At 38.7% G+C, this 13,500-nt stretch overlaps 1 protein-coding gene and 1 long non-coding RNA gene across 3 annotated transcripts in view; one reads left to right on the forward strand and one right to left on the reverse strand.

Moving 5' to 3' along the window:
• The window catches only part of LOC113600664 (uncharacterized), a 32,224-nt gene extending 26,401 nt beyond the window's left edge, over positions 1 to 5,823 (forward strand). Inside the window, exon 3 of the long non-coding RNA XR_008292799.1 lies at positions 5,671 to 5,823. This is a non-coding gene — a long non-coding RNA (uncharacterized LOC113600664). The remainder of the gene's footprint in view (positions 1 to 5,670) is intronic.
• The window catches only part of NECAB1 (N-terminal EF-hand calcium binding protein 1), a 192,156-nt gene that overhangs the window by 148,546 nt on the left and 30,110 nt on the right, over positions 1 to 13,500 (reverse strand). For both annotated transcript variants that reach the window (XM_027064259.2, XM_015082867.3), the window contains exon 3: positions 6,387 to 6,495. In XM_027064259.2, coding sequence (XP_026920060.2) covers positions 6,387 to 6,495 — 109 coding nt within the window. The remainder of the gene's footprint in view (positions 1 to 6,386; positions 6,496 to 13,500) is intronic.

Consider the following 13,500-nt stretch of genomic DNA (forward strand, 5'->3'; position numbering starts at 1 on the left):
AGGTTACTGAATGCCTCGACAGAGGTCAGCCCACAGCGTAGGTCTTACAGCTAAGTCTTGATCATGGAGCCGAAGGAAATGCTCTGTGTTCTCTGCTAGTTTGTTCTCTGGTCAGTTTGGGCCTTGTTGGAATACCTGGAACACTCTCTGGCCAGAGCTCCTTTGCCCAGTCTATATTGCTAAAACTCAACTCTGGACACCCAGTCTGCCCACTCTGTCTTACCCATTATACTCTGGAATTTGATTTTCTCTTCACTCGCTTGACATCTTGACATACAGCTACACCACTTTTGCTCTTTTCTGATTTCTTTCCTGTACTTGCTTGGCTTAGCACCTGCGATTGTGATCTCCCCCATTCTCCAGGCACTTAGGTCTGGGTGCTGCTTTCTGAGTCTTCAGTTCCAGTAAAGATGGGACTGGTTATTTTAATAGGAAGATCTCTCTTGCCCACTATGGAAATGCTGGGAACTTTCCAGTCATAGTGCGGTACAAGCTGTGCCACATACTCTGCAGACCAACCCACTGCTTATTCCTTGGGTGCTGACACTGCCTTCTTTTCCTTGTGCCCACAATATGTGTCTCCTTAAGCATGTGATGAATAACTCAAGGGAGAAAGTGGCTGCATCAACCAACTCATCAAGTTAGCATTTTGCTGTCACGCACAAATACAAGATGAACAACCTTCTGTTTCAGAAGGAACCAAATTCCACCATCTGGAACAAACCCTTTGATATCATTGCTCTCCAATTATTATGGGATTTTATCTCATCATTGGTGCATAAAACTGTCTTCAAATATTAGAAAGACTTGTCATAACATCTTTGTATTCTGCATGTCCCCAAGGAACAAAACTAAGAAAAATAAGTGAAGTTGAGAGAGAAATTTTCAGTTTCGTTTAGGAAAGAGTTTTTTAAGCTTTCAGAGCTAGCTCAAGACGGACTATGCTCTTTTAGTAGGTGGTGATATTTCTGTCACTTTGGTGTGCTTCAGTGATTTAACAAGTATTGGGTGAAATCCCAGTAATTGGCACTGAAAAAAATCATCTTAGCCTGGAACGAGGAATACTCGACCTGAAGCCGGCAGTTGTCCATTTCTAGTTAAACCCGCCCCCCAACCCCCATCTGCAGGCCCTGGGAAGCTTTTCTGTGTGTTCACTCTCTGACCTAAGAGCAAAACTCCCATCTGGTCTACCATTTGGCCTATCTTAACAATCTGGAACTCCAAAGTGCAGTACTCTGAAAGAATCATTTTTGGTCTCTAGGGGATCTTTCCCCCGCCTGTGCTATGGTTAACACCACAGGGAATTATGTTAATTTATTCATGCGTTCCTCTGACTGAAAAATGTAGACAAGCTGGCTTTCTGATGAGTAAGAGCACTTCTGATGAACCATGGAAGTTTCCTCTTGACCTAATGATCTTCCTTCTATCTATTTCTGTTCTCTGATATGATGGTTTGAATTTTTAAATTATCAAAGCTGTAGATTTAGCTTTCGCTAATGTTGTCTTTTGCCAAACTTAAATATTACGGGTTTATGTATTCTTTACTAGATACTTTACTAGTAACTTTTGCAAATTTGAGAAAAACGTGTGTCCAAAACCTTTTAATGGAGCCGGAAAAGATGTAATAAGGCTAATTAAAATGAGAGATTAACAATTCTTTTTCTTTTTTAAAAAAGGAAAAAAGATTAGGCATATTTGACCCAGAAAGAAGACAGTTAAAATGAGGGTTGACAAAAGTCTGTGAAATCATGAAAGGCTTAATAAGGTGGCTATAATATTCTTCAGAATGTTTTGGAATATCAGATTGTGTGCACTTCGCTTAAAGTTTGAGAAAGTTAAAAATTTCAACAATATTTTGCCCTGTTGACAAAAACTTACATTTTGACCTTCTTTTTCTTTGCTATGCCATATATCCCAAGGATCATGCATAGGAAAAGCTGGATTTGTGTTCTACACTCAACAACACTACTCAAGAAAAAAACTCACAAAAATTTTCTAAATATCCAAACATAATGGAAAATATCAATGTTAAAATTAATTTTTGGATAAAGGTGATGGAAATTTAGACTTCTGATGTCTTCAAATTTTTCCTACTGTCATTCAGGTTCTTTTCATTTCTAGTCTCTGCTCTGAGTGAAATCTTCAGGACGTGTAGATTAGGAATGTAATTGCTGGCAAATCATTCATTATTAAAATTCTAATCAAACAATTAGAATGATTCATGGAACTCTCATTAGAATGAGACTGTACCGAATTTTGAGCTTAAGCTTGCAACTGTGCAGGCCAGAAAAGTGACCAGAGCTCCCTAAACACTTTAACATAAAGGGATGTGTGGTTGATGGTTTCATTTTGAAAATACACTAAAAAAGAAATTCTCTGTGATTCAGAACTATAGATATTTACAATCTTGGTAATATCCACGTATAGAAATCTTTGCAGTATCTCAAATGTGTAAGTTCTTAGGAGACCGTGTGTCTTCGGGTTTGTTTTTGTATTTGTTGGTTACAGTCTCCTTGTTTCCGGGGGAGGAAATCTGACTGAAAAGACCCAAAAGGCCGCAGGACACACTTAAAGCTGCAGTGGAATCCGCGAAACATAATTTCTCCAATGAACATACTGATTTTTTAAAATAAGAGAGCAAAGAAATGAATGGACAAGAGGAAGGGAAAAAAAAACCAGGAAGCTTAATTTGTAAATTAAGATTGCTCCCTAAATGTATGTGGAGAGGGCCATATATATATTTTGAACTTGTCCAAACCTTTTGTAATCAGTGGACAGCTGTATGTGTGTGGTTTGTTCACTGAAAAGCTACCTATAAACACATGGTATCTGAGAATCTCTAGGTTTACCTGATAGGTTTTTTATGTCCTTTTACAAGGAATAATGTACTTATTTTTGATATTTAAAATATCTTAATGATGTGGTACTACAGGCACTGTTACAATGACATTTCTAAGTAATATCCGCTGTTCATGATCGAGCAATGTTTTAGGAGCACAATATTTTGAGACTGTTCTTCATGAGAAAAAAAGAGGAGAATTCAGTAGCAAGACATGTTCTCAATATTTTCCTTCCTTATTTCCAAATATTTTCAGAGTGGACATGGCACTTTTAAAACACGGCAAATATAGGGGCACCCGGGTGGCTCAGTCGGTTGAGTGTCTGACTTCAGCCCAGGTCGTGATCCTGTGCATTGTGGGTTCAAGCCCCGCGTCGGGCTCTGTGCTGACAGCTCAGAGCCTGGAGCCTCCTTCAGATTCTGTGTCTCCCTCTCTCTCTGCCCCTCCCCCACTCTATCTCCCCTAAATAAATAAACATTAAAAAAATTATTTAAAACACGGCAAATATAATATTTATAGCAAAGAGAAAAGTTTCCAGAGATGGCAGAAATGAGTGGAGGTAATACTGTGTTAGCATATACTTTTTGCAAGAAAGAGAATCTTACTCAAATAAGCTCAAGAAAATGCAGTATATTAAGTGGATCGTGATTTAATAGACTCCAAGATGAAGTTAAACTACCAGACATCAGGAGGGGCAGGAACCAGGCACCGCTAGGGGCCTTAGCAGCAGATGCTCATTGTATCTGAATCTGATGGTTCACCATAAACATGAGACAGTGAGTCTGAATGACATTGTCTAGCCTATGTATAAATTGGCTCCTTCAGGCCAAGCTGTACCCTTGATCAAATTAGGATGGTTGGTGATGCTGAGCATACAAGAACATATTTTATTAGAAGTCATGTGGAAGAGGAAAAAAATATGGCATATAGTACAATCACTAAAATAATTGAATCTTGGATCATGCAAAGACAAAAGTTATCACTCGCTTGAAATATAGCTCTGAAATTTCTGTGTCAATGTTTGAATCAATCTCCTTAAAAGATCAAAGCCTGACACTGACATTCTTTTTTTTTTTTTAAGGAATTTCATGAATACAATTCTGAAGTCTCTAACATATTTTAGCTCCAGATTAGGTTGACCACCATTATCAGAAAACAGTTACCAGAAAACACTTAAGTGTTTTTACTAATGCATCTATGAAAGCAACTGGTGGTAATAATTACTCCATTGGACTTACTGTATAAATCATTGCATATAATTCTTTAGCAATTAATGTAATCTTAAAGCTATGCCAAGTAATTTCAACTAATAAATATATAAATAAAATAGCAAAATCAGGCCAATAAGGTTTACTGAAAACTTTAGTTTTCATCAATATGAATAAATGTGTTTTGAAAAACCTCTGCGACACCTAAGATTGCTATTATGACTCTCAATAATTGTTCCAAACCTGGATATTGTTAAAACCTTAATAGCAAGTATAAGGAGGAATAAGTAATCAACATACATAATGGAGTATTAGCATCTTAACCTCCAACATCTGAGCCATAAAGGGAGCCTCTGCTCTTTCTTTCACTCAGGTATTAGTTCTCAGAATGGTTCACATGGCTTCCTTCCTTCCATGCATAAACATTATTCCTTAGCAGCAATTTAAGAATTGGGCTAACATTCGTGACCTTTCTCCACCTGCGCCCCCCCCCCCCCCAACTTAGCTCTGTCCTTCAGGAGAACCACAATAACCTACAAAGATGTTGCTCCCTGGCTTAAGTACTTTAAGGGCATTTCCTGGCCTGCAGTTTAAACTTGAAGCACTTTTGCATCTCAGAGCGCACACCCCTTCTTGCCTGGCCCATTCCTCCCTTTCCAGATTTTTCTCCTCCCGCTCTCAGCCTTACAATTGATGATGCTGATAACATGAATACTTGTTACTCCCATCCACCTTATACTTTCAGATCCTTTCTTATGCTTTTTCCTCTAGTTGGAATATTCCCTCATTCCATTCTTTACCTAATTAGTTTCTGCTCTCCCATAAAGACTCAGCTCCTGGCTAACTAATCCTAGGAACATTCCTAGAGTTTATCAAACTAGGCTAAAATTCCCCACCCCACTGTGTTATCCCACAGTGTCCTGTATATACCTCAGTCAGAGTGGCTATGATATCATAAAAATGACTTGTTAGTGGGTCTATTGTTTCACAAACTATAAGCGGGTTCCATGTTATACCAACCCACACCCACTAGGGACTTAGATTTGTTGAACAGAATGAAACTTCTGACACAGTTATCAGCTACTGAAGCTGTTTCATAGGGAATTTGAAATTCCAACAGAAGAAACTTACAGACTGAGTATTTAAAAAATTTTCCACTGCTTGAGGAAAGTGAATTTAATCTTTTAATTTTTCTTATTAGTTCGCCACAGAAAAAAGTCTGTGCCTCGATGTTGCCCAAGAGCATTTTCTTGGCAAGCTGGCTCACTGCCTGGAACCATCTCGACACTTTGCCTAAAGCAAGACAGTGATTGTTCAAATAGGAAACACACTGATGGGTCTCCAGGCATGGCTGAAATGACGCATTTTCCACATTAGAATTCTGTAATTACGACTGTTACAAATAATGTGATTTGGATCAATTACCCGAATCAAACAGCACGTGTCTGTTGTTCTATATCCTAAATCCCTCATTAGTATAGTAAGAATATAAATAGAAACTTTATAAATGCTATACTAATGAAAAGGAAGGACCTACACATGTAAGATAAATAAAATAGATCACTGTATACATTGATTATTCAGCAAAAAATTCTGTGTCCTCTATTACCTGCATGTCTCAGGTAACAGTGGTTTGGAGTTAAGCACATCTGAATTGTCCAGAAAATCACTGCAGTTCCGCATTTCACTAAGCTAATATAAGAATGGCCTCAGGACAAGTTTTAGATGAAGCAAACTGAGATGAAACTAGAAAGAAGGTAAAATTCTACTTTCTTATTAATGACACACTTAGAATTATCTCTAATCTTTGCTTTTGTTTTACATTCTGCACACCCTAAAGCTACTTTAATTGGGCTCCCTACAGATGATCACTGTTTTGCAATTCAGTACTCAGTTTTTCAGAGTTATTTCCATTACTAAAGAGGGGGTATCTCAAAAGTAAACACACAGAGCGGTGTCTGGGTGGCTTAGTCAGTTAAGCAACCAACTCTTGATTTCCGTGAAGGTCACTATCTTGATCTCACCCTTCGGTTCCTGGTTGGTTCTTCAGACCCAGACTACATCCAGCTAGCTGTGTGCTGACAGCTCAGAGGAGGCTTGAGATTCTCTCTCTTTCTGCCCCTCCTCTGGGCATGTGTGCACTCGTGTGTGCACTCACGCAAGTGCACTCTCTATCTCCCTCTCAAAATAAATAAACTTCAAAACAGAGTCAACATACAGAAGTAAACATTACAAAATGTGCCCTTTACATATTTCCTCACTCTCTCCTGCATCAGTACATACTTGTTCACACCTTCTCTACATCACTTACAGAATCCAATGATAAAAAGTTCCTTACTTCGTATTATGTGTATCAATGGTATGGAAAAGCTCATGTAATTCTTCTCCACTCAGAACACCATCTGCAAAATACGCTTTGAATTCTTCAAAGGACAATTTTCCATCATCTGAAACGGTAAGAACACACAGAAGATAAGCAAATCATTTCAACTTTGTATATTGTTTTGTCTTTTAATTTTAAAATCTTGGCTCAAATGCTTATGCTGGTTTATTTGTGCATGTACACACATTTATTTAAAAAGAGAGAGGGGCGCCTGGGTGGCTCAGTCAGTTAAGCAGCCGACTTCGGCTCAGGTCATGATCTCACGGTTTGTGAGTTCGAGCCCCGCGTTGGGCTGTGTGCTGACAGCTCAGAGCCTGGAGCCTGCTTCGGATTCTGTGTCTCCCTCTCTCTCTGCCTCTTCCCTACTCACAATCTGCCTCTCTCTGTCTCTCAGAAATGAATAAATGGCAAAAAGAACTTTAAAAAATAAAAAAGAAAGAATAATTGAAGGTGTTAAAAAGAAAAATAATTTAATACATTTTTATAGTACATGGACTTCAGACATTTACTCCCTGATGAAATAAGTCTTCATGGTTTTAAGTATGTTTGGGTTCATTTATTTTTACATTTAACAAGCAATTTAACTAAATATACCAAAAATATATCCGCACAACCAAATAAAAGCCTAATACAGAGTCAATTATTCAGATGTTCTGTCTTCATCTATAGGACCTAGCAGGTTACAGAATAAACAGATGTTTAATAAGTGAATACTGATTATTTAAAAAAAATTTTTTTTAATGTTTTATTTATTTTTGAGACAGAGAGAGACAGAGCATGAACGGGGGAGGGGCAGAGAGAGAGGGAGACACAGAATCGGAAGCAGGCTCCAGGCTCCGAGCCATCAGCCCAGAGCCCGACGCGGGGCTCGAACTCACGGACCGCGAGATCGTGACCCGAGCTGAAGTCGGACGCTTAACCGACTGGGCCACCCAGGCGCCCCAAGTGAATACTGATTAAATAATCATGTAGATTCCAGAATTGTTATTGCAATCCAACAAACTGTGTTCATTCCTTTATGATTCAAACAAATGAACACGTTTAAACACAAATACATTTTACTTATTGTGGGATACAAAAGTAAATGACAATCAAATCAGGGAGTCTAATAAAAAGACATAAGAGGCGAAGGCATAAGCGTAAATATGTTACACAGTAAAACACAGTTAAGTGCAATAAGAGATACACTTTGGAATGTATGGGAGTCCGGGCAATACAAGATCTTTCATTTGGGGGCACGAGCAGTGTTAGTAACTTTTGCACGTGACTTTCAATAACAGGTAAATCTGGATAAGCAGAGATGGAAGAAACACATTAATAACAGATGAAAGTAAAAGATCTCTACATGATACAGCAGCACAGAATGTAAGGGAGTGAATGGACATGAACGAAAAGGAAAGCATCCTTCCTTCTGTGCAAGAAGCTGGTTTGCTAGTTATTTCAGGAAGCTGCCAGATGACTTACGTGATGGAACGATCCCCTCCCTTTACAAAGAGACAGCAGCGGACTAAGGAGGAGGAACTCAGGGTCACAAAACTCCTGCCGTGTGGTCCTACCAACACTATACTGAACAAAGTGGAGTTTGTCTTTGAGAAAAAGATGATAAGATTTAGTAGGATTGGACCTTCAAGACCCGCTGAGCTTATTTTTTCCTCTAAAGATGGCCCACAGACCATTTTAATTCAGTTAAAATGTGGATTCCTGGGCCCTACTAGAGAATCCGAATCTCAGAGAGGGCATGGAGGGGTGAGGCAGCGAAGGAATCAGGATTTTTCGTGACCTGTGAGACTCTTCCCCACAGTAACGCTTAAAATAAAGGATACAACAGACTTAATCACTGAATGACCTTCTTTCTCAGATACACTTTCAAAGATCCTTATTTGCAAAATATAAATTTAAAGACTCTTGAGAGTTTTAAAATTGCGTCTCATTTTACTTTTTAACTTAGTAAGTGAATTAAACCAATCTTCTGGTTAATTCTCAGCGATAGCTAACTGGGCAGAAATAGCACGAGAGGTCACAAAAAACCTGACCTGCATAATTCAGAGAATGAGTTCCTCACTCCTAGAGGCCCGCTGGACCAGCCTACCTCAGTCTAGCTCAGTCATTCAAACACTGAAGCAATCCATCGTAAGATAAAGTTGAATCCACGAGGCTCATCAATTTTATATTTTGTATTGTATTGTCCACTTTTGTATTTATGCTTTTGGATGGGCTGTTTTAGTGTCATTGTCTCAAATGACTATTTTAAACTTTGGTTCCATGTAACCTGATGTACATTCCACACTAGATGGTAGAATAGTATCTCTACTGTGTATCTCCTTATTTTGACAAAAAATATGTCCCCCGGTTGGGGAACTGGACACAAACCACATCTAGGTATATGTGAAAGAAAGGCAAGAAAGGTAAGAAAGGGGAAGGAAGGAAGGAAGGAAGGAAGGAAGGAAGGAAGGAAGGAAGGAAGGAAGGAAGGAAGGAAAGAAGGAAGGAAGGAAGGAAGGAAGGAAGGAAGGAAGGAAGGAAGGAAGGAAGGAAGGAAGGAAGGGGGAGGGAGGGAAAAAGACAGAAACCAACCCACTATTTCCAACTCTGCCATGGAAATTTGTAACAAATTTAATACATACATATTCATAGTGGAATATGTTTTCCTTGGTGAGTATTTGATGGTTCTCAGGTGGGCTGAACCAGGCTATTAGAAAACGTAAGCTGCCTGAGCACCCTATGGACAGGGTAAGCCTCTATAATACTGCTTTATAATCACCATAAGTAGGGAAGTTCCAGTGATAATGTAAACACTATCAAATGAAAGCACTGAACAACAAGTGCTCTGATGATTCTATGAGGGCTAAAAACCTTTTTGCTTTGTAATTCTTATTAGAAAAAATATTATAAGAAAAAGCAGTCACTCAATTATAGTCCTGACTTGAAGGATGGAAACTATATTTTGAAAGCCAGTTTTTACCACGTTCAAGACTCCTGGAAGTCTTAAATTCAGGCTGCCATACTTTTAAATAAGGAATTGTAAAGAGTTACTTTGGAATATTTGTAGACTAATGCCTTAATGTCAGACGAAAGTATTACAGTTTTTTTAAAGTTTATTTATTTGAGAGAGAGAGAGCGAGAGAGCAGAGGGGGGGGGCAAAGAGAGGGAGAGAGAAAGAATCCCAAGCAGGCTCCATGCCATCAGCACAGAGCCCTATGCGGGGCTCGAACCCATGAACCATGAGATCATGACCTGAGCTGAAACCAAGAGTCAGATGCTTAACCAACTGGGCCACCCAGGTGCCCCTACATTATTTTTTTTTTAAGGAAAAGGAGACAAAATACCTGTTTAGTGTGTTCTGCATTAACCAAACAATTTTAATATTTTATTAAATATTTGTTTTCATCTTCAATTTTCCTGCTCTTTTGAAATGGAACACAATTAAACTTTGATTTATACTGGTTTGGCTCACAGACTAGCCAAATCTTGTGATATCTGATATACTATAATAAATCTTTTAACATTTACCACCAAAGGGTACAGGTTTTTCAGCTTTTTCTATTTGAATTGCATGCTTTGCCTGAGTTTGTCCTGAGCACAGCTGACCCCTCTCTGTTTTATTTTTAAAGTATTCTGGTCTTGGGGTGCCTGGGTGGCTTGGTTGAGTGGTTCAACTCTTGATTTTAGCTTAGGTCATGATGCCAGGGTTGTGGGATCAAGCTCCACTTCAGGCTCTGTGCTGACTGTAAAGACTGCTTACGATTCTCTCTCCTCTCTCTCTCTCCTCTCTGTCTCTCTCTCTTCCCCCCCCCCCCCGCCTGTCCCACACCCTCTCCCCCGTCCCCTACTCACACACTCTTTTTTTCTCTAAAATAATAAATTAAAAAAAAATAAAGTATTCTGGTCTTATACTCTACATTCCATTAATTTTTGAGATGGAGGTAGCAGAGTGTAATTGCTTATAGCAGTCTTAGAACAAAGAAACTCTTGAGTTTTTAACACAGATTTGGCATTTACTAGTATAGCACTTTCATCCATTCTCTCATGAGTTTTTACTTAGATCCTACTAAGTTCCCACACTGTTTTATGCTAAGAATATAGGTAGGCAAGCCCTTAAGGATTTTGTAATTATGATGGATGTTATAGCAAATAAACAGCCAAATACCGCATGATAAGGGCAATTCTAGGGGACACAGGATGATGGGGGACCATGTAGAAAAGAAAGCTAACCCAGATGTAAGTGTACAGGGAAGGCTTCCCAAACTGTATGACATTTCAGCTGAGATACAAATGACAAATAGGGGTTAAGGGGGAAATATCTGTAAAGGGGAAGAGTATTCCAGGTAGAGGAAATGCCAACTACAAAGCTAGGAGGCAAGAAACAATATAGGTTGGGACCTGAAAAGAAAAAATCAGATCTAATGTACAACAACATGACTACAGTTAACAATACTGTATTGCATACTTGAAATTTTCTAAGACTGCAGATGTTGAGTGTTTTTACCATAAAAAAAGAGTAATTATGTGAGGTGATGAGTATGTTAAGTAGCTTTATTGTACCGAATATTTCACAACACATATGTATATCGAATTATCAAGTTGTATACTTTAAACACATATAATCTTAAGTTGTCAACTATGCATCAATAAAGCTTGGAGAAAAGACAACATACTGAGTGGGAAGATGGAGAAGCCAGAGAGTTAGACACAGAGAGTCAATATCATGAAAAACCACAAAAACCATGGCAATGATATCTGAATTTACCCCAAGAGGAGCCACTGTCTTATTAGAAACTTTGATGTGGTTACCAGTGGGTAGAATGGAGTGGAGAGGTGTGCCATCAGATGAGAAGACACAGTAGAGGTCACTGCAGTAGTTAGAGTAAGAATCAATGGTGATGTAAACTTCAGTAGAGACAGTAAGGACGCAAGGTAAGCAGCCAGATTAGTAATTTGTTTCAGAACTAGAATCAACAGCAACTGGTGATCAGTTAGAGGCGATAGATGAGAGGGAACAATAAGTCAAAAATGATACCCTTCCAGCACAGAGTAATCAGATGGTTGATATCTCCATTCATTGTCAACACAAAAAGCATGGGGTAGAGTGCTCTTTGGCCTATTGAAATTAGATGTACCTGTGGCATAAGGAGAGGCATCCAGCAAGCAGGAGTGTCATATGGGTATAGAAAAGGAGAAGCAGATGGGGCGCCTGGGTGGCTCAGTCAGTTAAGCATCCAACTTCAGTTCAGGTCGTGATCTCATGCTATGTGGGTTTGAGCCCCAAGTGGGGCTCTGTGCTGACAGCTCAGAGCCTGGATCCTGCTTCAGATTCTGTGTCTCCCTCTCTCTCTGCCCCTCCCCTGCTCATACTCTGTCTCTCTCTCAGAAATAAATAAACATTAAAAATTTTAAAAAAATGAAAAGAAAAGGAGAAGGAGAGAGAGGAAGATGAAGAGATACTTGGGAATTATCAATACATACTAATTGAGGTCCTAGAAGTGAGTTCATGCTCCCAAGGAAAATGCTTACAGTGAGAAAGAAGAGGACCCAGAACAGAATTTGGAAATGCCAACTAAATCTTTTAAGTTTCAGATTTTATAAATGCTTGGCGACTGCAAGGATCAAGAGGCTATAGAGAAAACACTTAGCACAGTACCTAGCACATAGTTAAGAGTTCAACAACGGTAGATACAATTTTTGGATGGATTTACGTGTTTGGTATTGCTAAGCCAAGACCATTATGTATTATTAATTCTCATTTTGTTCTCTTTCTTGAAAAGTATTTATTGAGAACACACAGAATAATGGGTAATTGATATGTTTATTTAAAAATAGAAATTTTAGGGGCGTCTGGGTGGCTCAGTCGGTTAAGCGCCCGACTTCGGCTCAGGTCATGATCTCGCAGTCTGTGGGTTCGAGCCCCGTGTCAGGCTCTGTGCTGATAGCTCGGAGCCTAGAGCCTGTTTCAGATGCTGTGTCTCCCTCTTTCTTTGACCCTCCACTGTTCATGCTCTCTCTCTCTCTGTCTCAAAAATAAATAAACATTAACAAAAAATAAAAAAATAAAAATAAAAATAGAAATTTTCATTTATGTTCTTACGTAATAAGTTTTTATATATCCTAGAGCTGGTGCTTCTTTGAAAAAAAAAAGAGTCTCTTTAAACACTCATTTAATTTTGCCTTCAAGTTTTTTTTCTTTCACAAATATGCCAACAACTAGAGCATTGATCTCAGCATTTCCCGCCCCTGCCACTATCATAATTTTAATCTAGTTTTTGTGATCATTTAAATGGTTATTCTCTCAAACACTGGATTTTCTCTCATGTGTTTCTTTAACATTTTTGAACTTTAAATACTGTAGTTTATCAAGATTAAAACACCAAAACATCTTCAAAAATGACAGCAGCATCCTTGTACAAAATGAAACCCTGGAAAGCATTACTGAGTTTAGCACACAAAGAATAGCATATACTTCACATACACATGCAGATTTTTAGAGGCAGAAATAAAAAATATCAACCTTGTTTCTAAAATGATGTACTTAAATTATAAATTAAGAAAAAAATAATGCTAATATTTGATTAAATATAACAGATTAAACACTTTCTATTAAATGTACATATCACTTTATACATTGCTTTAATATTATTGTGCGTTAACTTCCTTATCTCTACATAGCCCCCACCTGTCAAACTTATATTATAAATGTGATTTAAAAGAAGTTACTGACAATATATACATGGAAAGGAAATAGAAACTCTGCTGATTTCAGCTCCGATATGTCAAGACCTTAGCCATTATCGCTTCCGTCCTTAGAACAGCAAAAATCTGAACAGACTGAAAATCACTAACTTTTCTCGGACTCCTCAGAGAACTGAGGTCGCAGGGCAAACCACTCTCCAAAATCTGAGAAACAGGCAAAACCAGAGAATCCCGGCCAAGATCTGCTTACCCGGAGCAGAAGAGACTGGAGCCCTAAACTGACAGGAACACTTACATGGTCATTTTGATGGCTGCTGGAGGCTGGGTACAGACTAGCATAGGAGGGGGAAACTGCTTCAGTCATTAGGGAGCTTCCGCACTTTC

Source organism: Acinonyx jubatus, chromosome F2 (genome assembly GCF_027475565.1).
Source record: "Acinonyx jubatus isolate Ajub_Pintada_27869175 chromosome F2, VMU_Ajub_asm_v1.0, whole genome shotgun sequence".
Taxonomy (NCBI): Eukaryota; Metazoa; Chordata; class Mammalia; order Carnivora; family Felidae; genus Acinonyx; species Acinonyx jubatus.